Consider the following 25,344-nt stretch of genomic DNA (forward strand, 5'->3'; position numbering starts at 1 on the left):
CTTTCCTTTACTTCCTTTAACTCTGCCACTGCCTACTCCCTCCTAGGCTTTTGAACTGTCTTCAGAAATGCAAGAACATCAACATTTTGACTGGGCAGCCTGGAATAAAGCCCTGCATGAGAGATGGAGGAACAGCAGTACAGCACTGCCAGTGGGCAAGAGCACCCGAAGCCCCGCTCCTCCCAGGGCACCCAGCCAGCACAGGGTGCAGGACTGAAGCCCCCCAAGGTCACTGCCCTCTGACTCAAGCTGGATCCACATCACTTGCTTTCTGTTTGTGCCACCTCTTTACATCACAGTGTACTACAACTGATGGGGCTCCTACAGCTGCAGGAGCCACTGCCGTGGGGCTCATCCATCTCCAAATTCCAGCCAGCATGCTTCGTGCAGCATCAGGAGGGAGCTTACAGGGAGCTGCAAGAGCAGGAGACGGACACTAAAAGTGGATGTTGACTTCATCCCGTTGGTGTAGGCAGTGGAGGTGGGCGGCCACGAGCAGAGGGGATGCGGAGGGGGCAGTGTTTATTTCCAGCTGCACTCTCGTGCAGTTTCTCTCAGCGCTGGGATTTTTGAGAAAACAGCGGGAGATGGGAAGCAGGGGGAATCGGAAGGGAAAACCAGAGAGTCCTTGCAGAAAAACAGGCTAAGGAAGAGAAGTCATCCTCAATCCAGAGCTGAGATTCTGCTCACTGCTTCTTGTTTTAAAAATACAACCAAAGCCAAGACGCTGGAACTCCATTTCTGAATCGGATATAGCTGCATCCAATGGAAATAAGGCCACCTGACAGAGGCACACCGTGATGTGGGCTAACAAAATGATGCTAAGAAGTGCTGCTTGCAGCAAGCCTGCCTTCTAATAATTGCAAGGTTTTCTTCACTCCCAGAGATTATGTAAGATGTTCCTGCCTGCTGCTGACTCATATTTTTCAAAATATATCTGGGAAGGAAAACATATGCACATGTGTTTTAATATATTTGTTTCCCTGCATATGTAGAGATAAATATACACAAATATTCACAAACGCATGCAGAAGCCTGCACATGTGTGCTTATTGCTGCATGTGCCGTGTGTGCGTGAGGATGAGAGGGGACAGCCTGGCATCCATACTGACAACACGTGCTGGAGATGGATTGAACCAGCACCATTTTCTGGGGCAAAACACAGCAACCGTTTAACATGGGGAGCGTGGGAGGAGAACCAGAAACCAGGAAGCTATGGGGGAAGGGTTGGGGGGGATGGCAAAATAAGAAGCAGTCAGAACGCATTGCCTGCTACAGCCTTCCACCAAATCTGGGCTCAGGGGGCTGGATACTGAGCTTAACATCAAGTGGGGCCACTGTGCCAATTTGCAAGTGGCAGCAGGTTGAGAACATCATGTCATCTCAGAGGGATGGCATCAGTACCTGAGCACAGTGCAGAGAGCAAGCCAGCAGCTCCTGCAGTGTGTAGGAGGAGGGTCCCGGTCCTGTTGGCACATGCAGACACTCGGCTCTCTCCCAGGCATAACGGGCCACTCTCCCCTGGCCAAGGGCTCTCAAGGCAGTGGTTAGTCCTCCACGGGTCTGGGGCCAGCCTGCAGCTCTGTGAGACTCCATTTCTCTTCCCTGCACCTCTGTGTGCTGTCAGTTCTTTAGGAGAAACTTGTGCAAAACCGCTGGCGTCCAGGAGATGGGATCGATCTGCTGCTGGACATCAGATGAAAGATCCATCTACCCTGGGCCAGAGGAGACTGAAAATCCATCCAGGTGTCAGCTGCTGCCCACAAAGCCACGCAGACAGTCTCTGCGGATGGCAGCCAGCTCTCTGCCCTGCTCTCCTGGGATGGAGGAGTGGGTGGAGGCACTGAGCGGACACAACACATCTCCTCATCCTGCCCTGTATACAGGCACCATCAGCATTCCCTGCTTTAAGCATCCAGCTTTGCGTGCGCTATACTACAGTAAGAGAATTCTTGTTTAGCACCCCCATGTACATCATAGCCAGCTGTCATTTGAAGGGCACTCATTCCTATTTTAAAATACTTTATCTGGATTCAAAACCTGTTCTATAATTGTTGCTTTTTAACATAATTCTTAGAGAACTTCACAAAACACCAAACGTGCTGCACGCCTTAAAGTCTTTGCAATAAACCTTAAAAACAAACATTAAAGATTGATCGTACTTTTCCAAGTTTACAATAAAACTGACTGAAGCTCAACTAGATAAGGAAAGAGAGTTGTATAAAATTAATCAGCACCTTATCAAGCTGAGGAGAAAGAATCTGAGATAGCAAGTCTTTACCAAACTTGGTATCAGAACAGAAACTTCAATGTAAAGCCTATTAAGAAAATCTTGTCAGATATATTAAATATAATACAGGAGAGTGAAAGCATCAAAAACAGCAAGGGAAATATGAAATTCTTTGGGGAAAAAAAAACCTGTCTTGTGATAACACTAACAAGATCTTCTTGTTTTTTTCCAAATGAGACAAATTTTCTTTAAAAACTTTTCTACAGATATGCCCAGCAAATCAGCCCACTGCTTATCAGGGTGAAAGATTGGTCTTTAGGGTATTTCTCTACATTCGTATTTATCTCTGTGCAGCTGAGGCCACACTATTTTTTCAATTCCAAGAAGCATTCCCCCCACACAAATAGGATTTCTGCTGTGCTCAGAGCCCTCAGAGCCAGCTGGTCGCTCCCCAGCATCTCTGCACCCAGAGCTGCCATCACTCACTCAGCCACTGATCTCACCAGCATCAGTTCCAGCCCCCAGAAGTGGTGACAGAAGAAACTGATCCATTTAGAAACAGACACTCTCAGGCAACTACCTTTGTGTTGAAAGGGGACTGATACAAAAAAAACACCAATAAGCAATAGTAAGAGAATTTTACTTTTGTAGTGCTAAGGTATTGCTGAGGGTGAGGCAGCTCTTTGGGGCACTTTTTGAGCACTCCAGTACATCCCTGCCCGTGTCCCAGATTCCGAACCTATTGACAGTTACTGTCATCCTGGAACAGGCAGGACATGCCCCACAAACATGACCGTGGGAAGCAGCAGGAGAGCAGAATGCTGCTTTCCCCACACACAGCCGTGCAGCCTGTAACATGGCAGCATTGCACTGCAGTAGCCAAGCTCGAGAGGGAAGACTGCTGGAGCACTCAGTCTGTGTAGGGCAGGGAGAGAACCTAACAACACAGTCATCTAGATATTAACTTTGCCTGTTATCCCACCAACCAAAATAGTAAGGGCTGGGATGCCTTACCCCATGCTGCGGCAAATGGGGCAATGCCACTTGCTGAGCCCACATTACAGCTGTGATCATGGTGCCATCCCCCCTGGGCTGCCACCCTGCAAGTCCTGCTCCCGTCCTAGAGGACAGCAGTGGAGCTGCAGAAAGAGTTAATCACTCAGAGAATTAGAGAAGATTGTAGAGAAAAGCAGCTTGCAGCATACCCCCTGCTTTACTTAGCCAGAAATGCTGCCTAAAATAGCAACGCAATCCTTGCCAGCAGTCTATACGTTATGTTACATGTGGTTCAGCTGATGCAAAAGAAGGGGCAGGCACTAACTCGTGGGCCCTTCCATAGGGGCACTGGCAGGTGCTTCTGTTCCTGGCACCCACTGTGCCCACAGCCCTGGAAACAATGCTCCACTGGAGCAAGCCACTCCCGCACAGCCCTCAGGTCAGGCCTGTCCCTGGGGCATTATCAGGTGGCAGCAGCCAGGAGCCATGGCCACCTGCCCATGCCACCGAGGATGAAGAAGCAGCAGCAGACATGTAGCTGCCACGGCTCCTGGCTCTGGTAGCAGCCCTGCCTCAGTTTACCCCTCTCCACCATGGGAATGGCGGCAGCTCCCTAAGAGTAGCACAGCCCTACAAAACCTTCTGTAGAACAACCCAGCCTCACTGCGAGCATGCTCCTTCCTCACAGCCCTGCTGTGAGCCCCAGGCCTGCCCAGTATCCCACGCAGCACAGCACAGCACGGCACGGCACTTCTTGCCCTCAGCCCAGGTATGCCCTATGCACACTGTCAGTGTGGTGCTTCCCACAACACAAGACCAACACTCCACAAAAATTGCCTTTGGTTGAAAATCAGCAGCCAAGGCTGCAGGGCGCTTTGCTGCTGAGGACGATGGCACAGTCAGAGGCAGCCCGGATCCTTCAGATGAAGGCTTGCTTCCAACCAGGGTCACAAGACATTCAACCATCACCAATTAGAAAAGAAATAAATCACGGTTCCTCCAGCAGCTCTTCCTCCAGGAGCCCCTATTTTTAGGCAGAATTATAAATCACTCCGGCTTGCCACCTCTCTCCACTCAAACACACAGAGTCCCACTGCCCTGCCACCGCCCCAGTGACGCTGTGCTGCGCAGGGACAGCAAGGAGAAGGGACACAAGGGGTGTGCTCAGTCCTGACTCTGCGCAGGCACGGTGCTGTGTTCCTTTGGGAAAGGGGATCACAAGGAAGTGCAGGAACACACCTAGGGCTGCGCAGTGAACTAATGGCACAACAGGAGTCCTGACAGCAGCTCCCGTGCCGCTGCTGCAACCACCTAACAGACCCATCCTCTTCATTACCAATAACGCAGTACATAACTGCCGTTATTACATGATCATTAGGCAGTTTTCCTCACGCTTCCCAACATGCGCTCATTGAAAATTCTTCAGTTAAAACTGCAATCAGTGCTCTCGGTCGCAACAGCGGCGGTAGCACTCCAGTAGGGGTACGCACCGAGCACAGCTGTCACAGCCCCTTCAGGAAGGCACACATGGTAAGAGCAGAGCCGCCCTACAACAGATGCACGGAACCCCGCAGCACACACAGCACAGCAGGACATGGACATGCAGCAGGCACTGCACACAGAGCACCGCGGCTCCCACCACCACCAGCAGCATAGACGGAGACCGGCAACAACACCAAATGAAATGGACAGCGCACAAAAAGGGGGCTAGGCACAAACCAGAGCAAGCCAAACAAAACTTACATGGATTTTTGGCAATTTTCCTTCAGACATTATACACAGCGGTTGGGCTGTGTACTGAATACCTGATCCAAAAAGAAATATAACCACATTATGCAAACAGACAGGGGCAGGAACCAGGTGAACATGCAGCGCTAACGACATTCACCTACAGGACCAGCAAGCACCTCCGCATCCCCACCGCAGGGCTCCACCGGGGCCAATCCTCACTCACTACGGAGCGTAAGCAAGTGCCGTGCCGCTGCCATGGCGGGGGTCCAAATGGCAGGGCAGGGACGGGCCATCGCGTCAGAGCCCTCCGAGCTGTCCCGTCCCCCTCTAACTTGTCATGTGAGGTTTAATACAGAGCTGGGAAATAGCCAGAGAGGGAGGGGGGAGCATTTAAAAAATGAATGGAAGCTCTCGGAGCATTAACATCACAGTGATCGTGGGGCCAGCCCAAACCATCCCAACACAAAGCATCCCCACACGGATGCTTTGTTCTGAAGCATCCAAAGAAGGAGAAACGCTCCCTTCCCAGTGCTGAGAAGGGTGCCTGAATCCTGACGGCAACGGATTGCCGCACTTTTATGGACTGTGGGAAGCAGGGTTGCTATGATACAGTCAGAGGCATTTTCATGAATCCTGTGGCAAATAACATTGAATCCTGCTTAAGCAGACAAACAGCAAGTCAGTTCTCCCCCATCACCCTGCCTCGGAAACAACAGGAGCAATTGCTGAAAGAGATTTTATGTGTTATAATTATCCTATCTGCACATAAATGCACCATTTTCTTTGGGGCTGTGTTTTCAAGAGGGTCAGCATGTTGATTTCTTTACAGGGATGACCACTCTTCCCTCAGCTCTGGGCTCGAGCATTCCCATGAACAGGAGGAGCCCAATGCTGACAAATGGGGCTGAGCTATATGGCTAGGATCGACCCCAGCAGCCCCACTCACAGCCCATGTCCTCCCATAGAACTCAGGGCGGAGGAAGGCAGTCCCCCACCTCCATCTGTTACAGCAGGCAGATTGATTGCACCACGCACTGTGCAAAGCATGCTTGCTTATGAGCAGAGGGGTCTGCGAGGAACAAGGAACATGGTCACCCCGAAAAGCCGCCAAACCAGACTGGCCTGGGTTGAGCTGCTCGTGAGGAGTACGGCAACACAGAGCTGCTCACCTCACTAACTGCTCTGCTATCGGGGCTGTCTGAGGCTCAGCTGCAGGCTTGGGGAATGCCGAAGTACAGGCGCAAAAATGCCAAAATGGGGATGGAGGAGGTGGCTGAAGGGCTATTGGAAAAGGTAGAGCCTGAGGAATGCAGGTGGGAAAAAGACCTGACTAAACACAGCAAAAACCCCGGCTCTTGCTCACTTTCCATGCTCCTTTCCTCTCTTTCTTCCTAGAGCCCAACAGGACGCCCAACACAGCATTGCTAAAACAACACCTGAAGTTTTTTTCTACATTGAACTTCCAAGGTGCTCTGCACAAACCTTACTTTATTTAATCCCACCAACCTTTGGGAGAGCAAAAACCCAGAAAGTATTATTAAATTTACACCAATCCCCTTTAAGCATGTTCCCTTATGGAAAAAATACACAAGTTTGCAGAAACCCCTATCCCGTGCCTGACATTTCTGTCCCTCCCCATGCACCCAAAGCCCCACGGTCCCCCAGCCCCACACGATGTCCCCGCAGGGACCAGGAGGTCCATCACGCCGGCACATATCAGCCACACACGCACACTGCCCGCTCTGCATCGAGGAATGCACCAGCACAGACTGAACACCCCAGCAGGTACCGAGCATTCCTCGTAGAAATCGTATTGAAAGGTAAACCTTGATGCCAAGGCTCTAGCAGCAAGGAAAATCAACATTCAGACACAGTTGCCTCTTATTTTTAACTCGCTGGCTTTTTTTGCATTTCATTTTTTCACCCTTGCTCCCCCGAATTGTTTAAAACTGTTTCACCACAAGGGTTATTTTGGCTGCCAGCTGATTGATCCCCTCTCCTTGGTGATCTTTGCTCCTTCATGATATTTCCAAGAGGTTCTGCAACCTATAAAACTAATGGCATCACATAGCTAACAGGAAAATGAAGCTGGTTGGAGCTGTTTAACGACCCAAACCATGCTCAGCATCCAAATGACTTTTCCTAGGGATGCTCGCTCAGTCTTATCCCTGATCCCTCTCCCCCAGGTAGCTCCCAGGGTGAGGACGCAGAGCCAGCAGGCACCGAGCAGGCGGTGCTGTGCCATGGGGTTTGGCATCGCTGGCCATTACCCGGGGCTGCTGCCATCACACTCCTCTGTCAGCTCAGCCAGCCAAATGTTACCACCCTGAGATCAGGGCTTTTTATTTTTTTCCCCTCTCTTATTTACAGCTAAGGACAGTTTCAGAGCCGCAGACCTACAGCATTTCACTCAATGTCCGACCGTGCCACCAGCCAAAAACAACTCTGCTCCCAACTCAGTCTATCTCCGCATTCAACTCGCAGCACAACTCATGGGAATGGCTAGGAGCCCCCATCTGTAAGCCCCATCCGTGCCTTTATTAATCAATTACTTTTTTTTTTTTCCTCTGGATCACTAAAGGACATCAGATAAATAATACAGCTGGAGGTGGCACCAACTGGTTAATTATCAAAGCAAAGTAATTCCAGTGAAGGCTATCGAGAGATCTAAACATTTGCAAACTGTGATTTCTTAATTTTTGGAGCAAATCTGATTTTTGAAAGGGGAAAATATATTTAAAATAAAACTCCATCAGATTTCTAACAGAACAGTAATGAAACACAGAGGCATATTTCCAAGAGGAGAACGCATTGCTCTTTTCAGCCATCCCCTTCATACCCTCGCTGACTTGGTGCACTGGAACTGGAGCCCACAGCTGTTTGCAGGCTGTAAACATTGCAATTTGGGACCAGACATCTCCCAGCAGACAGACCTCTTGCTGGTGGACACCTATTCACAGCAAGCCTATAATATGCAGCTCCGCACTTCATTTTCAAGAAAATCAATGTAAATAAAGTCACACAAAACAGCCCATCTCGAAATCTCATTATCCTTAAGGTGGGCAAAGATTTTCCCTACGTATATTACCAAAAACCATCAATATAAATACACAGACATTAAAGAAGGCTAAATAAGATTTCAAGAGAAACCAAAGCCAACCCATTTCCTCCGTGTCTGTTTCTTTAGCAAAGGAAAACAAAGCATGCATCCCTGGATATTTTTGATTTCTCCTTCCCAATCTGCAAGATATCAAGCACACACAGACAGAAGAAGCCCCGCAGGTTACATTCAGTCCCTCTCGCATCTCTTAAGAAAGGCACTAGGCTAAATCGGTGTGGACATAGAATTTGGAGGCTTTTGGATTGAACATTGAGAAATCAAGTCAGATCATCAAGGCAACACAGATAAATAAAGACATTTGGGTTTTTCTCCCTCTTGTGTGGCTGAATGTTATTTTAGCAAAGATTTAATCCTTTAATAGGATTTCTCATCCCCCCCCCCCGCTCCCCCCCCAAGCCAAAATGTCCAGAGCTCAATCCAATTGCAGGCAGCACCTCTCACCTGGCAGCTACATGGTTACTCTCACAGACATTCACATTAACTGCTTGCTGGAAATTTCGAACAAAACATCTCGTTATTAACTCAAGTCAGTATTTTAAAGGAAGCACAATAACAGCCCGTGCTGCTTACAGACAGATATTTTCATTCTGCTTCTAACTACATACGTACAGCTCTATCTCTCTAGCACAGAACGACACAGGAATGGATGATCGCTATTATTTATCACATTTAAAACCCAGGCAAAAGCAGCTACACTTACAGGCATACTTAAAGACAAGACATGACAAAAGATTTAGGGAGAGATAATATACCAACGTCATACATATCACAGCGAGGCCATGTTGAAGCTCAACGCGTTCCCCCCTCAGTAAGAATCTCTCTCTCTCTCTCTCTCTCCTTTCTCTCTCTCTCCCGCTCTTGCTCTCTTGTTGAATTGCTAGTGGTAGTAGTAGCCCCCAACAGCTCAGGAGAAAAAATCCATTTAACGAGTGCCCAGGAAAAACATGAGTATGACATTCACAAGCAACAGCACCACAATCACTGCAAAAACGACCACCGTTTGAACATCCAAGGTCATGGTGCAATGCAGAACACTGTAGTGTTCAAGATGTGGGGCTGGCAGATTTGGAGAAGTCAACCTCTGCTCTGTAAGACTGTCCATACATCCACCATGCTAGAATAAAGGAGAAAACTGTTCCCGATTTGGTTTGCTCGGAACGGTTTGTGGTCTGCTTTCAGTTTATCCCCCTAGCTGCTGTCTCTAGCTCATTCTGGAGCCCGCTAAGTGAAGCATCATCACAACCAGGGAGCACTAGAGACGCAAAATCCTTCCTTTAGGAAAGCAAGCGAGCGCTGTCTGCAAGCTTCTCTCTCTCTTCCCCCCTCTCTCGCCCGGTCTCTCGCTGGCTGGCTTGCTTTTTAATTCGTCAAGCCAGTGCAGATAAGAAGCCTGTGTGAGTGTGACAGCTCTGCAAGCTGCTGTGGCTGCATCTCGGTGCGAGGCGGACCCTTGCGCATACAAATCAGCGCCGGTGACCAGGCAGCGAAGGGATCCTAGCTGTCAGTCAAACGCAAAAGGAAGCGCTGGCTCCATAAATACGCGCATCTTCCGCCCGCCGCGGCAGCGAGCGCCGTGCCGGCACGTCTGTCTCTCCGCCGTCCGTGCGTCCGCCCGGCGCTCGGGGAAGCAGAGACGCGGTGGGAAGGCAGCGCTGGGCTCCACGAAGGCGGCTCCGGGCTCTCTGCGCAGCGCAGATGCCGTTCCCCACCGTCGCGGTACGCGGGGACACCGCTGCCCGGCTGCAACGCCCGCGCCGTGCTTCAGGGGAAGAGCGGCGCAGAGAGGCAGCGCTGCCGGGAGCACCCGGGTATGGGAGCGGGAGGGGAACGGGGGAGCCAAGCAGCCGCAGTAAGAACACGGCAGCCCCTCGGAACGTGGAAATTCACGGGGAGCCTTGGAGGTGGGAACGGAGGGAATCACGTTTTTGAACTCTGGACAATCCTATCATAAACACATTGTTTACCCTCTCCCGTCAGCACCGTGCTGTTTTCTCCACGCTAAACACTGTCGCTGCATTCTACAGATAGAGCTTTGTAAAAAGAGAAGCAGAGCGTAGGGGGGGATCTTTATTCCTCCTACAGCAGCCAGAAATGCCAATTCCTACATCAGCGTTTATGGCCCAGATGCCAGTTGCTATCCCAGACCCAACAGTCACCTCAGAGCAGCATCACACATGCACACGCAAGGAGAAGTGCTCAGCTGGAAAAAGCAAATGATTTTACAGGCAAAGACAAATATAGAAACGTTGCCAATGCATATGCATTACATGCTGAGCTGCGCGGAGGCCGAGCGGCAGTGCGTTCCAGGAAAGCTGTTCTGCACAGCACACCCGGGGCATGCAGGCAGGCGCCAGGCCAAGGCACTCCGAGAGTCCTCAGTTCGTGATCCAACAGCACGAGTGGAGGAGAACTCGGACGTTATAAACCTGAGCAGCCATTGCCTAGAATTGGCGTACCGCAGTGTCAGGAGCTTTTCTTCCCATCACAGCACCCTTGGGTTAAGCAGGGGGTTTCATCTCTGCCATCCCCTTCTTTTTGTGAGACTTGAAAGCCAAAGGCTGTCCCACAGAGACTGAAGCATCCTGCTGTGTTCAAATAGAGCAGCTCCCATTCATAAGAACAGTTATAGAAGATTTTTCACTCACATATTTACAAGCAGCTTTAGAACCAGCCCGGGCAGACAGCTGCCCCACCAGCAAGTGCTGGGCTGGGGCCAGGTGGGGGATGCGCAGCAGCACCAAGCTCCAACCTGCATTTCCTAGCACGTCTGCATTCTTAGGAGAGTTTGCCTTATGCAATTGTAGACAATTGGAACAGCAACCACACCGCAGATGTGGTGCATTTGTTGTGGCCAGACCAGACCAATACAGGCAATTTTCCAAAGCCCAAGTCTGAATTCCCGCGATTGCATCCCCCTCCTCACCCTGTGCCATCTACATCTGCTCAACCCTGAGAAGAGAGTGGCCAGTGGGGCATCCAGACAGATCCCTCTGTGCCTCTGCACGCAGCCCAGGAGTGAGGAGGCAAAAAACGGGGCAGGTAAAAGCATCTAAGGCCTAGGAACCATCCAGAAAAACAGTGCAGCAGCCACCACACATGCTCAATAGCTACTTCCGTAACCGAAAAAGGGGATTTCATTAGGATCAATGTGCCTGGCATGTCTCAGGCAGTCATTCCGCAAGCGCTGAGCCACTCACAGCAGAGGGGAGGGCAAACAGAGGCTGCGAGGCCAGCCCCTGCCTGCAGCCCTGCCAGCCGCAAGCAGGAGGGTCCCCTCCACCCCGCGCCCCACGGCCGCTCGTGCGTCACCGCAGCTGCGGAGCTCAGCAGTGGCCGCGGAGCTCCCAGTGGTGCTGCCCAAAATGCCGCACAGGGATGCGCCGGCACCCCACGGTATGCAGTGTAAGCGTAGGGAAAATAGGGTATGTAACAGCAACCAAGGTTGATCAGCACAAAGGGATGTACTGCATACAGGCTCCCGTTTAAATGATTCACAGTATTCCCAGTACGTACTTGCTGCCTTATGTAATTTCCCATGCCTTCTGCGTGCACTAAATGTTAATTTTAATGGGGAAATGGATGATACTTTCTCTTGGAAGCCTTACCGAAAATAACACCTACGCATCAGGGGTTTATATAAAACCACCCCAAAGTTTAACTTCATATAATGCTTTCTGGAAAGTTTGGTCTAATCTTCTGCATAGAATTAAACTGAGGAACAAGAAAACAAGACATGTAGCAGTTACATAAAACACTGCCTTCCTTCACAGCACAGCACATGCCCTGATATCATAGCAGCTCTCAGGAGCACAATTTGTAACGCAAGACCAGCAATGGCTTCTTCTGTATAAGAAAGCAGTTCTGAACTTCAGCAGCCCCCAGCAGGCACATCCAGAAGGAAGGAACCAGGGCTTCCACTAATACATCATACAGATATAAATCTGTATATACACATAGACAGGGATAGCATATTCTGGGCTCCCACATAACAACCAAACCAGAAGGGCCATCCTCATAACATTAATTACAGTAACAGTAATTTTGAGGCATGCCTCTGAAGCAGGTGATGCCAAATCTTCAACCTCTATGTGTGTTAATACTTGAGTCAGCCATGTGACCACAACTCCCTCCAATGGATGTCTCCAGCAATTAGCACAACCCCCTGTCAGCTAACCAAATGCAGCTGTAAATCAGGAGCAAGGATTTATCATCTGAATGCTTAAAGGTCCTATATCCACCTCCCACTGACAGGTACACTGTCTCCACCTGAGCTGGCAGGATGGTCAAGGGGTGGGTAGCAGGAGCACAGGGTTTCAGCTTCAGTTCCCTGCTCTGCCATAGATCCTCTGCACAGATTAACAGCCTACACTGCAGTCTTGGATGTGCAGAGGCACCTGTGTTTTGCTAACACATCAGCTCCATCTTCCATTAATTGCACAAACAGAGCACTGACACCCACAACCCCAGCACAAATACACTGAATTACACTGATGCAGCTGGAGGGAGGCAGCGGGGCTGAGAACCCCAGTTCTGCCAGGCAAGGAGAACATGCTCAGCAGTCAGCCAAAGGAGATGATCCTTTCAGAGAACCCAGAAAAATGTCAGGCAGATCCCAGAGTGGGAATGTAACAGTTTGGAAAACAGCTACCAGTGATCTTAGAATGTGAGCAGCATCAGGTTCCTTCATGTTTCTTTTTGTGCCCAGACCCCATCACAGACCTACGTGGCACAATGAAAGAAGTTCAAACCCAGCATCTGCATTACTAATACTGCCCGTGAAGAGGAACAAGCAGCAGTGGGACCAAGGGATGGGTGGGCAGGGAGAGGTGCAGCTGCTCCTCTGCTCTTCAGCCTCATCTGCTGGCGCTTACCAGCTGCTTCCTACTGCATCCAGCACTTGAGGTGGGGCCTGAGCCCTCAGCTCTACTAGAGATTATAAAAAGACCTCCACAGTCATTGTTTTCTAAATCTAGTCAGGAATTAAGTTTAGATTTTCAAAGATTAAGTCAGATTATGATTTGCTAAATTTCCAAAAAAAGGAGGCTTTTCTTAAACTGGAAGCTGCCTCTTTTTCCTCTCTTCACTGCAAGCAGCAGGCAGAGCCCTCTTCTCCATCTTTCAGTCAGAGGGGAGGAGAGGGCTACACCAAAGGGAAACATTCTTCAAGAGACCCCAGCATTTTGTGTTTTTACGGACTGACCTCACTGGAAATCCCCAAGCACTTAACGTTCCTTACCCAAAGTGAGCTGCACACAAAATGGATGAATAACTGTAAAGTCAGGGCACAGGTTTTGGCAGTCAAATTTACTTTTTTCCACCCACTCATACTTCCTTGCCTTTCCACTCCATCTTGCAAATGCCATTGTTCCCCACTGTCCACATGAACTCAGGACTTCCTTCCAGTAACTTTCTCTACTTCTTTCTTTTGCCATTCTTCCTTTTCCTTGCTTTCCACATCTACCTTAAAAGTTTCCACTTCACCTTGTCCTCTGATCCAGTCCTCCCTCCCTCAGCAGCCTATGCCCTCAACCAGAGAGAAACAACAAAGCAAAGCAGCAGGTGACAGTGACAAGCTCAACCTCCTCCAGCATTTTCCCTGCTAACTGCATAACACGCTTTAGCAAATTCATAGCATTGCTAGACAAGCAAATGATTCATGTACAGAACCAATATAAAATACAATTACAGAAAGACAAAGGAGAAAGGAGGAGAGGTGGGCAAGGATAAGTTGATGATCCCAAATGCTGCAGGGCATAAAATAGACTTTAGAGGAATTTCTGAAGAGGAGAAGGCTGAGATGAGAGCCTGCAAAGCAGAGAAAGGGAAGAGAAAGCAGATAGGGAACACAGCAGAGCACAACCCATGAAACAAGCAGCTCTCACAGCACAGCTAAGAGTACTGGAGAAGAGAGTAAGCTAAGTTTTGAAGCCATTTTTGCAGTGTTCAGAGAATGCAGTGCAGTGCTGGAGGCTGAGCTGGCTGTGCTGCATAACCTGCTTGGCCAACTGGCCAAGACCATTACACAAAGCTTAGAGGCTACAGTGATAGACTTGAGCATCTCTGGGTCACTGCTCTAAGTATTCCATGAAAACAAAACCCAAGAATTTCACCAAAGGATGGGAAGCACCACAGTGACATCCAGTGCTTGACCTTAGTAGATGTATTACATACACAAACACACAGAGCTAGGGCAAGTTGCAGTAGACAAACTCTTTCCCATTCTTTATCAGTTTTAACTCCATCACAGAAAACAAGAAGTGCTATATAACACAATTATGTCCCCAGTATAGAGGTCGATTTATTTTCAGCCATTTCAATTAATACTAAGAGACAGACAACAATCAAAGGTAGGCCAGGGTGTGTGTGAAGTACTTGTGCACCAGCCCTAGCTAACTGTTCATCTGCAACACAGCTTTCAAGAGAACAAGACTTAACTCTGTGAGCAAAGGCAGAAGTGACATGTCAGATACCAACCAAGGTTGGCTTTGGACCACCCCTGGAAACATCAGTTGATGATGGCTCCTTCTGCAAACTGATGCAGCATCTCAGCAGATTGTGCTCTTTTCTCTGTTGAAGAATTAAAGCACTTGCATCATGTTGGGAGGGCGAGACAGAGTCAAAGCCACGTATGTCACCGTCGTCTTGTAAGGGATCCAGAATGCACGTGTCCAACTGCAAGGCTCTACCCCAGCAGTGGCTGTGCCACCACAGGGGGTGATGTGCTGATATCATCAGGTTTCAGAGCTTTTATAGTACCATGCAAATGTCAGTGCTCAGATGGCACTGGGAGAAAGCCTGTCGGGGAAGTTGATCCCATTGGGCTCATCTGGATTCCAGTGAGAAAGAGAAAACTATTTTTAAGATTATTTGAAGTTAAAGCATTAAGAAGGACTGAAATCTTAAGCCTCTGGCAATCATATGGCAAGTGCTTTCACTTCTACATACATCTGCTCCATATCCCAGCCTTTACTCTACAAGCATCTTTAGACTCACCAGTTTAGGAAAAGAAAAAAAGAAAAAAACTTTAAATCCAACAGAAGTCAGGCAAGGTAATATCAGTTACCCTGGTCACAGAAATAGACTTCAGGGACTGAGAAAGCTCAGTTTAGAAGATGACCTGTCACATTCAGACATTCCCTTTAACCTTACCTAAGCTCTCTTTTGTCTAAGAAACTGACCTAGAAAAATGCATACACATTTACTGCTACAGTTTACGTCTCAGTCTCATTTCTGAGCTCAGCTGCAAGCGCGTAACAGGACCAAAGTATAGAAAAACCCAGGACAAGCTCCCTCCTTTCACTGCTTCCTCAGTCAGTCTTACAGGAACTCCAATCTGAATGCTCTCATTTCTAAACTAAATTGCAGAGATCTTCACATCAACACATCCCTGGACAAAGTGGTGAGTGGAAAAAAAGTCATCACCCACTAACAACAACTACACTAATTCCAGGGTCAGCATCTTCAGTGTAACCCCTGAGAAGCACAGAAGTAGAGAAAAGAAATCTCTTGCCCATGAAAATCAAAGGGTGCACTTCAGCTTTGACGCAACACAGGAAGATCCTTTGAAACCCAACACACCACATGTCTCTTGCAGGTACAAAGCAACTCTAATGGAGTATTCTCACCTGCCCAAGTCTGCAGAGATCCAGCAATTAGCAGTGCAAGAGAGAGACACTGGGCAGCACGGAAACAGCACGATCCATGATGCACATACCTAAAAGCCACATCAAAAACTACAGAGTATATATAGGGTAGAAAAGTTTTCAGTTCTGCTTTGTGCTTTTATTGACTAGCCTTAACAAAAGAATGGGTTTAACAAGGACTCTCTTGTATGAGAACTCCCCATTTTCTACCAATCATACCATAATCAGCACTACTTACGGGCATGGCCAAGTCAGATCTGCCCCAGTGCACCATAAAGAATACAAGGCTCATGAACTTGAAAGTCCTGACACGCTACACTCCTTAGGACTTACTGTTCAGCTTTTTTCTGCTGCAGGTATTCACAAGATATGTATTAGGAAAGCAGAGCCCAGTCTCGTGACTTTCTGCTCAATGTGGCAGTTGGGAGCAGAAGCCATGGCCCTACTTCATGCAAGAAGGATGGGGACAGAAAGGAGTCACACTTCCAGATCCTTGTAGCCCTCCTCATCTCCATTCTGCAACACTGCCTGCTTTAGCTGCCTCAGATAGTTCCTTGTCAAGATATTGAGGAAAGAAAAAAAAACATCTGATTAAGAGGCTGACCCATGGATCTCATGTTCTTCACACAAATTAACCTAGAGCTTTAAAGAGATAGCATATAAAGCATTTTCTCCCCCTCACTCTGCCTCCCGGATAGAAGAGAAGGAACAGCCTACTAAATCTGGCACTCATGTAATGAAGAAAACAACACAGAACAGCCAAATGAAGTCAGAATTCCAGCTGGGCATCAGTAGATGTACAAATAGAATATAAGACGCTCATTTTTATCTGCCATAATATTAGCATTAAATGTTAAAAAAAAGTTTACAGCTTTTTAAAATTTATTTTTAATTTTTCCAAGTCGGATAAATGAATGGCAGTGGGCTTTCAGTTCCTCCTCCTGCCCTGCTCAGCAGGATCGTTTGCAGCGAGAGCATGCAGGCTGCAGCCCTGTGGTGCTGCACAAAGCCCTCCAGGAGCGACCAGCCCTGCCTGGCTGCCCACTGCTCCTGACAACGCATGACTGCAGCGAGCCAAAGGGATGCTTGCTGGGCAGGATCACACGGACAAACCCGCCTGCAGAGGACATGGGGTTAGCACAACAGGCACAGAAAGGAACCTGACGTTGCCTTGGCTTCTTTAACAAGCACAAATTGCACTCCTGACTCACAGTGCCAACACTGAGGTGTAACAGGAAAATGACAAGGTTCCCTCTGCTACTCTAACTTGGTGTTTCAGGGCTTTTGAGTGCTTAAAGACTACAACCTGAAAATAATTACAGTAGAGAGGTGCAGTTTAATTGTTGGAACGACATGACCTTGGGTTAAATCCAAGGAATCCCGTAGCATGGCAGATCTGAGAGAGAGGTGAGATCCCATCTGTACAGGTTTGTGTACAAAAACAATGCTCTGGATGCAGTGAGAGCTAACTGGCAGTGCGGAATAACAACTGGACTTCTCACCCACTTACTGGAACAGACATCAGGGACTTCGCAGCCTGAAACTGGCTCCTGGATACGGCACTCCTGCAGTTCTCTAACAACTCCTTCCCACATTACATAATAGGAAGAGTTATTTATTTTTTTATAAGATGCCTTTTCATAACAATAGAAACTATTGGAGACTGAGATAACTTGATGAATTTTTCCTATTATCTAAGAGCTTAGTCACTCAGGGAATTAGTCATGTTCAAAATAACAGCCAGGCTCAAAGAGATTCAGAGCAACCGTTCTGGAGCAGAAGCAGCTAATGTCATAAATACATTAAGATGTTAGCTTGAAGCATTTCAGAGATTTTTCAAGAAGTCTTTAAAAAAGAAAAAAAGGAAAACTCTCCGGTTGTATGTGAGAAAATCAGGTTCTCAGCATTTCAAAACCCACCACAGCTTACAAAGCCTGCTGTGCTCAAACACTGCAGCCCACAGGAAGGACAGATGGACACGGTGCCCGCATGGCGCGTGTGGCTTTGCAGCCAGCGCATCCTGCTTGGTGCTCTATGAAATACTGCTTCATACTTCCACGGCACTTCCACGCCATGGCCTCACAGCGTTTTCCAGACATCCCCAATGAATCACCGTGGTACCTCAGGAGCCAGAGAAGTTGGTGTCACACCCGCTATCCAGCAGGATGCAAGTGGGACACAGAGCCAGGATGGGACCAGGCCTCCTCCTCGCCTTGGGACTGACACAAAGGCCAACACGCACAGGGCGTTCTACAAATAGTTTCATTTAGAGAAGCATCCACTCCTTCCTAACTAGGATGTTCATTGTGTGCTCTTATGGCAGTGCCAGTAGAGGGCTACAACTGGAAGATTAAAGAAGCCCCAAACTGGAAGTAGAATGAAAAACAGAAACCATGTAGGTGTGAAAAGATCACCCAGAAAGATGCACTTGCTAGTACTGACTTAAGCCTTCGGAAACTAAATGACACTGCAGCACATTCAAACTTCTACAGTGTGTGCGGAGCTCTTTCAACCCAAATATCAACCTTCAATGACAACAGATCCCAGGAGGAATAAAAAACAAACTTGCAAAAAAACATTTTGTGAAAGAAGGTACTCCTTGCTTAGGGTGCAAAGCACCAACCTCTGCACAACGCACAACCTGCCTGGCAGCCTTGCAGTTACCCTGGGTGCACCTCTGCAAGGTGCATGGCAGCTGCAGGCCGTGCGCTCACCATTCCCTCCCATCTCTGTGGGAGCGCAGGGTTCCTCTGCAGCCCTGTTCTTCCTGAGTGCCTGCAGACCATAAGACCCCTTTTCCATCTTATTCCTCCCTGCCTTCCACAGCTGCAGCTGTTTATCCTAGGCTTAGACTGCTTTCTCCTCCTTTTTTCCTGACTTCACACTGAGCTTTCCAGGATTAAGCAGAAAAACTCTTTGCTCTACATAAAATATCCCTTGATCTGCAGACTGACAAGCAGAGAATTGGTGAGGAGAAACATAAGGAACTTTCCTGGCAGCTGGACTGCCCCATTCACAGGCATCTTCTCAGTTTCCAGTGTTTGTCACTTTTACGCACGGAATTCCTTCCCAACGTATTTCAAGTTGTGGGGAGTTACAATAGCTTACATTTTGTTTATGACAGTGATGTAAAACATCAACAACAGATGGATTTTAAATGTCTGAGTGACAACGCACTGTAAAAATACAGCTGTAAAAGAAATACAAGACCCTCTAATTATTGAAGCTGATAGCTGCACTCACCTTGGCTTTTCCAGGCACAACATTTAGGTACAGACTGAAGCCCTATGTGAAGAAATAAGGATGAAGAAGCAAGTTCACATTTCCTTTTAAAAATAGATACAAAAGCTTGAGGAAGAAACTGCCCTTCTCACATAAAAATCCATTCCAGAAAAGACTTACGGCGCGACTTAAACCAACTCATTTGATTACCACACCAAATCAATACCCTCTGTGAAGAAGGCCCAACCAGAAAGAGAATCGTTGTACCAACAACACTGATCAGATATGTAGATTTATTCTCCTCACTACCAATGACAATTAGTTTCATCTTTCAGGGTTAAAAACAGATACTAGCAGAGTTTAGCAACTTAGTACCAATGAAGCATGTAAAATACCCTCATGGGATGCTAGCATAATTGGCAAAAGATTAATTGTTTAAAAAATGGAAAGCAGCACATGCAAAGGAGAAGAAAACAGCTCCAACAGAGCAACATTATGGAATAATAGCTAGGTTTCAGGCTAATTTAGAAATAAAGAACCACCTGCCATGAGAACAAAAGGTACTATCACTTATAAAATATAGTGACACGCTTCTTAGAGATGACTAACTCTGACAGGAGCGGGACTGATTCTTTAACCCCATCCAGCAACGAGAATGATAGAAAACAGCACTTCAATAAATCAGTCTAAAATCTATCTTTAGACCAGTGAGCCTGAGCAGAACAAACTCCAGGGGTGCCATCCAAAAGACATTTCCATTGGTGCTCTTTAATAGATATACATAAAATAATAAAGGGGAAAAAAAGACAGCCCAGAAAACAACGGGAGGCTCAGTGCTCATGGAAGTTGGCCCAGTGTTGCTCTCGATGGAAGGGCAAAGTCCTCCTCCAGATGGCAGGCAGCCTAGTGTGCAAACGGACCAGCCAGCCGTCGCCTAGGAGTGACTGCCATAAACCACATTCCATTTCTATGGCCCATTTTAGCCACTAGACTGAGATGATAATAACCATGCTGACTCGGTAAACCCAGCTACTTCTAGTGTGGAGAAACTCCTTTGTTTAGCAGGGTGCACCAGTACGATCCAACAAAAAATTACTCTACAGATCTGAGTAACTTACCACTGGGAAAATCGAGTAAAATCGCAATTTGATGAACTATAACTATCTGCACTGGCATCCAGCCAGGACATCTGGACCAACAATCCTTGCCTTGCAAAAAGAGAGCAGAATTTGTACATAACACAACAGCCGCAGGAGCACTCCCAGCAGCCCGGATGGGCTCTCTGCCCATCACAGCCTTCAGACCACAGCAACCCATGCACAGGCTCCTCACCACAAGCCATTGCAGTGATGCCTGCCAGATTAATCTTATCAGGCTTGATTCTCTTTTTCTGTTTTGTGATCATTTTTTACCTTATTCTCAGATGAAAGTATGCAGAGATTCACAAAGAATCTTCAAATACTGCTGAGATGGTTAAACTCATGCTGAAAACACAGACACCACAATCATTCCTTTTATTTCTCTGATATTAGATTGAACAATATTGGGAAATACCTGGGTAGAATCTGCTTCAAAATAATCACCAGCATTTTACTTCTCTCAAAAAAAAAAAAAATTTTTTTTTTTTTAATTGTAGGCTATTCAGCAACCACTGTAATTTCTGTCTATGTGAAGGCAAAGATCAGTCTCATCAGAACAAAATAACAAAGCCTTCCTCGTTGCCAACAGCAAGAAAGGGAGCTGGAAAGATAAGAGGGCAAGGAAGTGTCAAGCCTTGCGCTGCGTCAATTAGAAACAGTTTGCCCTGCACCACGTCCCCCCCGTTCCACTGGAGCTCAGCAGTCATCCAGAAGGAAAAGGATGAAAGATCCCCATCCTGCTTTCTTTCCATCACCACTTTTATTTCAGCATGGTAATCTCTAGAAATGTAAATCAGCGAGCGGGTGAAAGGCGATTTGTGTTGCTTAGACACCACAGAAGAGGGGAAAAGTGCTACGCTAGCATGCATGTGCGGAGGTGCAGAGAGAGTGGCAGCATGGAACAAAAAGCCTGAATGCTTGGAGGGAGCAGCAAAACCCCCAAACTATTGCTAGGTGGTAGACGAGCCTTAAATAGGACCCTTACAAATTTGCTGTCTGCTGCAGGCTGCTGTCAACACACCCACATCACACTCCCAGACTAGCATCACTCTTTGGGAAGCTCCTGTGCAAGTACCTCGGTGGGGACGGGGGGCAGGCTGAGCCGCATAGGGGCACGGAGCCGGCAGCCGGGCAGCAGTCTGTGGGCTGCCTCCACCACTGTCCCTGCTGCCAGAACATGTGCCGGGTGCTCCTGGCATTGCTGAAGTGCAGGAGGGGCTGAGCCGGGTGACGCCAGCCGCCCGCACGCCTGATGCCATGGCACAGCATGCAGAGCACTGAATGCCCAGGGAACAGTGAAACAACAAAAAAAACAGCAAACCCAACCCGGTGCAGAGAGGGGAAAACAGTGGGAAATGCCATTGTAAAACCGGGTTGCATGAGCAGGGAGAGCTGGCGGGGAGGAGGAAGATCGCAATAACAACTGCATCTCTGCACGGGGAAGTTTCTCAATGAGAAACGGAGACCCTTGCCAAGACGAAGGAATCTCCCCGCATTCCCTCCTGGCAGAGCCAGCCCCTCAGAGCTGCACTCGAGGCACAGTGAGGACATCTGCAAATCGGCAACAAATAGATATATATTTTTCATAATCAAATCCTCCGCTGCTTAAACTGCTTTCCTAGAGCCACTGCTCTCCGGAGGAGCGCTGTGCAGCCCGACGAAGCGGAGGCAGGGATGCTCCCGCTCGGCACACAGCCCGCCCCGCCGCAGCTCCCCATCCCCAGCAGGGCAGCCCTGATAGATCCCGGCGGCCGCCGGCAGCCCCCCGCCCTTCTCTCCCCAGCCAACACAGCGGCACCTGCAGAGCCCTCTGTGCCCCCCCAGCCACCGCTCGCATCGCCTAACCCACCCCCGGCCCCTGCCAAGCGCCTCTCCCCCCACCACGCCCCGACGCGGGCACCCCCTCCTCCCTTCCCTTCCCTTCCTCCTTCTTCTCGGCACTTTGATAACGCGGGGTCCATAAAATGGCTACAGGGTGATCAATGGTTTCAAGGACAGGGAGTAAAGGAGGAGTCGGAAGATAGGACGGAGGCTAATTTCCCCTTCAAAGTACTGCAATAAGAGGAAAAGAGAAAGACATAGCTACCTGAACTCACCATTCCTGATCCATCTCTTAGCCACTGCATCTTGCTTCTGATGATGTCCTTATTATCAGGGAGGGGAAAAAAATCCCTACTGCCTGGCGAGAGCTGACAGAGAAAAAAGAAGCCCCCCGCCCCCACCCTGAAGCTCTCAGTCAGGCATCCTCAGCCTGGCAATCCCGTGCCTGTCAGGAGCACGCTGCGAGCAGCCTCCTCGCTACCTGGGCTCCCCGTTCTTTACTTCAGCCACAGACCGAGGGATTTGAGGGGAGGGGGCCGTCCTTCTCCTGCCTCTCAGTGCTTTGGGAGCTCCGCGGGAGGGGAAGGAGGGGAGAGCAGGGAAGGGCACCTATGGGACTTCGGGAGGGTTCCCGCAGCCCTGCCTGCCCCCGGGGCTCCCGACTTGCAGAACTGGGGTTGGGGTTTGGTGGCACCCACGGGGCAGCAGCTTTCAGCCTGCTCTCCATGTGCAGGTGAGTCCCCTTCCCACCGAAGCACCTTGCAGCCTGGAGGAGTGCTGCACCTGCCCACAGCTGTCCTCTCCCAGCACCTGTGCTCAGATCCCCTTTAGTTTTAGTCCTCTTTGCTTTTTCCCGACCCTCCGGTCAGAGCCCCCTGCCCCATTAGCAGGATGCTCATTAAGCACTCATCCCCAGTGTAGCTGTTATTGGTGAGATCAGCTTGGCACTGGCTAGAAGAGGTGGCAGTAGCACCTTGGACCAAATCCTCCCAACGCTGCAGCCAGGACAAACACATTGACATTTTTCTCCCCATTTTGCTGGGTATGCATGGAGATGGAAACGAGATCGACACTGTCACCACAGCCCTGTGCCCATCACCCCGAAAGGGGCCAACCATCACAGGGACTAACATGCATCTGAGTGCCACAAAAACGACCACAGCAATATTCCCAAAATCTCTCCAGCAGCTGGTGAAGTCTGCCCCAGAGGCAGGAGAGGGCAGATATAAACATGGAGATAGTTTGGGGATGGCTGGCTTCCTGCACTGGGTCCCAGAGCCAGGACACACACATACTGGGCACACTGGGTGCCAATGGATCCACACGTAACACATACTGCAAAAGCTATCAGAAGCTGCAGTTTCCTCTGTTGCATTTGGAGAGGATTTAGGATTGTTTGAAGGCTTTTCTTACACATCCTGCTGCATCGAGGGCAGAAGGGCATTTGAATCTCCTGTTCCTGACCTCTAGAGGACTCCTGCAGCTGAAGGTTGAGTCTGGGAGCACCAGGCAGCTCCTCGTGACTACCGCTTTCTGCTGGTTCTGCACCACACAGCGGGAGGTACGAGAGACCTGAGCGTAGGTGTCTTCATTTGTTTATTTAAATAAGACAATACAAGCATCAGGTAGAGCAAAGGGATGCTGCCCAGCATCTCTGCATCACTTGGGACCCACGCAGCCTGTTCCAGTTACATCAAGCCATATTCCATCACCTTTTATACAGACACTGACAGCCGTCATTATTCCCAGAGACGGCCAACAAAAGAAAGAGTCGGGAGACAAACATTCAAATAAGCCCAAACTCCAGAATTGTGTCTAAGCTTCCTATGTTAAGTGACAGAAAATCCATGTAAGTTGTTTACACAAAGGTGGTCTCTGTTTCGAAAAACCCCATCTCTGAAACCCTCCTAAGTGGAATGTGCTGTCAGCCTTGGTCCCTTCCCACTGCAGAGCCACCAGTTCCCAGCTGCCCAGCACAGTAATGCCCACATAGCTGCACAGCCTGGTTTTCACAAAACTCAGGGGGCATCTTCTACCTGCTGTGTCAGTCAGGTCCACTGCAGCTTCACCAGCTAATACAAAAGCTGTAGGGGGTTGGGAGGAGCTGGGATGGAAGAACTGACAGACACGCTGTGTGCATAGGCATTGCTTCCTTCCAAAATAAAAGCAATGACTGGGTTAAGCGTTTCTCCTGCAAGGAAGAACCAGATGAGATGCAGTACTGTCAACTACACACACACACACATAACACAAGAAAGACCTCCTAAACACGAGACCGCTTACAAACACACCGAATTGTAGCAGTAACTGCACATACTTCAGTCAAAGATACACCCATCGTAACCCTGACAGTGCAAATGGAGGGAGGTGTTGTCTGGCACATCTCATGTTGCTCTAATTGGTGGTGGATCTGGAGGAGGACAATTTTTGTTAAGGCTTGTTATGCACAAGCAGAAATTACACCGATTTCTCTTCTCCCACTGTCGGCTGTTGATTAGGCTCATCAATAAGGCTAATATTCTGCTGTTCCACTTCCTATCCCTCATTTATGCTAAGCAGATTTGAGAAGTAAATCAAAGGTTGCTAGGTTAAGTCTCAGTCCCTACAAAGGTGACAAGGGGAACAAGACCCAGAGCTCAACCAAACCCCGAGTCAGCACTAGCTTGCTTTCAAATCCAGCCCTGCCCAGATCAGCAGGGCTGCAATCCTCTCTGCCACACAAACATCTCACAAGAACACAGCTGCGTTTTTTCCACCAGGAAAGCACACCTGTTGCCTTGTGCTCTACAAAACACACTCTGCAACCAAACAGCAGCAGGAGGCCAAGCCCAGCACATTTACCAGAGCAGAGGGTGCAATAGAAAGAGCCATTTGCAAGTCCTCTGCTGCAGCAAGCTCTCAGGGAAAGGTATCTGCCTTTGGGGAAAGGGCATCACGTCTTGGTTCCTCCAGGACTGTGAGCAGGGATGAGGCAACCAAGCACCACATGAATGCACTGTGGGCAGCCCTACGAGCACACACTGGAGATTCAGGATTTCAAATAGGGCTCTGGAGTTGCAAGCTACTATGGGGCAGTGCTACAGACACTTCACTGGTAGTAGAATCCAGATTGCTTAAGGGGAAGCAGCGGCAACCTTCAGCACGTAGAGTTTGAGCACTGAAAGGCAGCGCAATCCATAGATTCCTTCCCTAGGACTTAGCTTACAAAAACTTGATTTCTGCTATGAATGGCAATGCCTAGAAAGGCACAGAAGGCACAAGCAACATTAGCAGACCCAGTTAGCTACCCCTCACCACCACTCCGTGAGAGGCACAGCCACACATCAGACCTCTTCCAAGGGTAAGACCAGCTGGAGATGTGCCAGTAATACCCGTGTGCACCTAAGACCACCTGCAGCCCATGCTGCTGCCGTGTCTTTGGGCTGACACAGGGCCTGTGTT

General features: G+C 48.8%; 2 protein-coding genes across 4 annotated transcripts in view; both read right to left on the reverse strand.

The window, feature by feature from the left end:
- Positions 1 to 22,208, reverse strand: part of ARHGEF9 (Cdc42 guanine nucleotide exchange factor 9) — a gene marked incomplete at both ends in the record, with an annotated part of 111,682 nt that extends 89,474 nt beyond the window's left edge. For all 3 annotated transcript variants that reach the window (XM_079542096.1, XM_079542095.1, XM_079542094.1), the window contains one exon: positions 22,179 to 22,208. In XM_079542096.1, coding sequence (XP_079398222.1) covers positions 22,179 to 22,208 — 30 coding nt within the window. The remainder of the gene's footprint in view (positions 1 to 22,178) is intronic.
- On the reverse strand, positions 9,001 to 9,180 carry LOC306951250 (uncharacterized protein; the record flags this gene model as incomplete). Its single annotated transcript, XM_079541704.1, has 1 exon — positions 9,001 to 9,180. The coding sequence occupies one exon, from the start codon at positions 9,178 to 9,180 to the stop codon at positions 9,001 to 9,003; it is 180 nt and encodes a 59-aa protein (XP_079397830.1).
- Positions 22,209 to 25,344: the final 3,136 nt, after the last annotated feature.

Source organism: Tetrao urogallus, assembly GCF_951394365.1.
Source record: "Tetrao urogallus genome assembly, chromosome: 13".
In the NCBI taxonomy this organism is placed as follows: Eukaryota; Metazoa; Chordata; class Aves; order Galliformes; family Phasianidae; genus Tetrao; species Tetrao urogallus.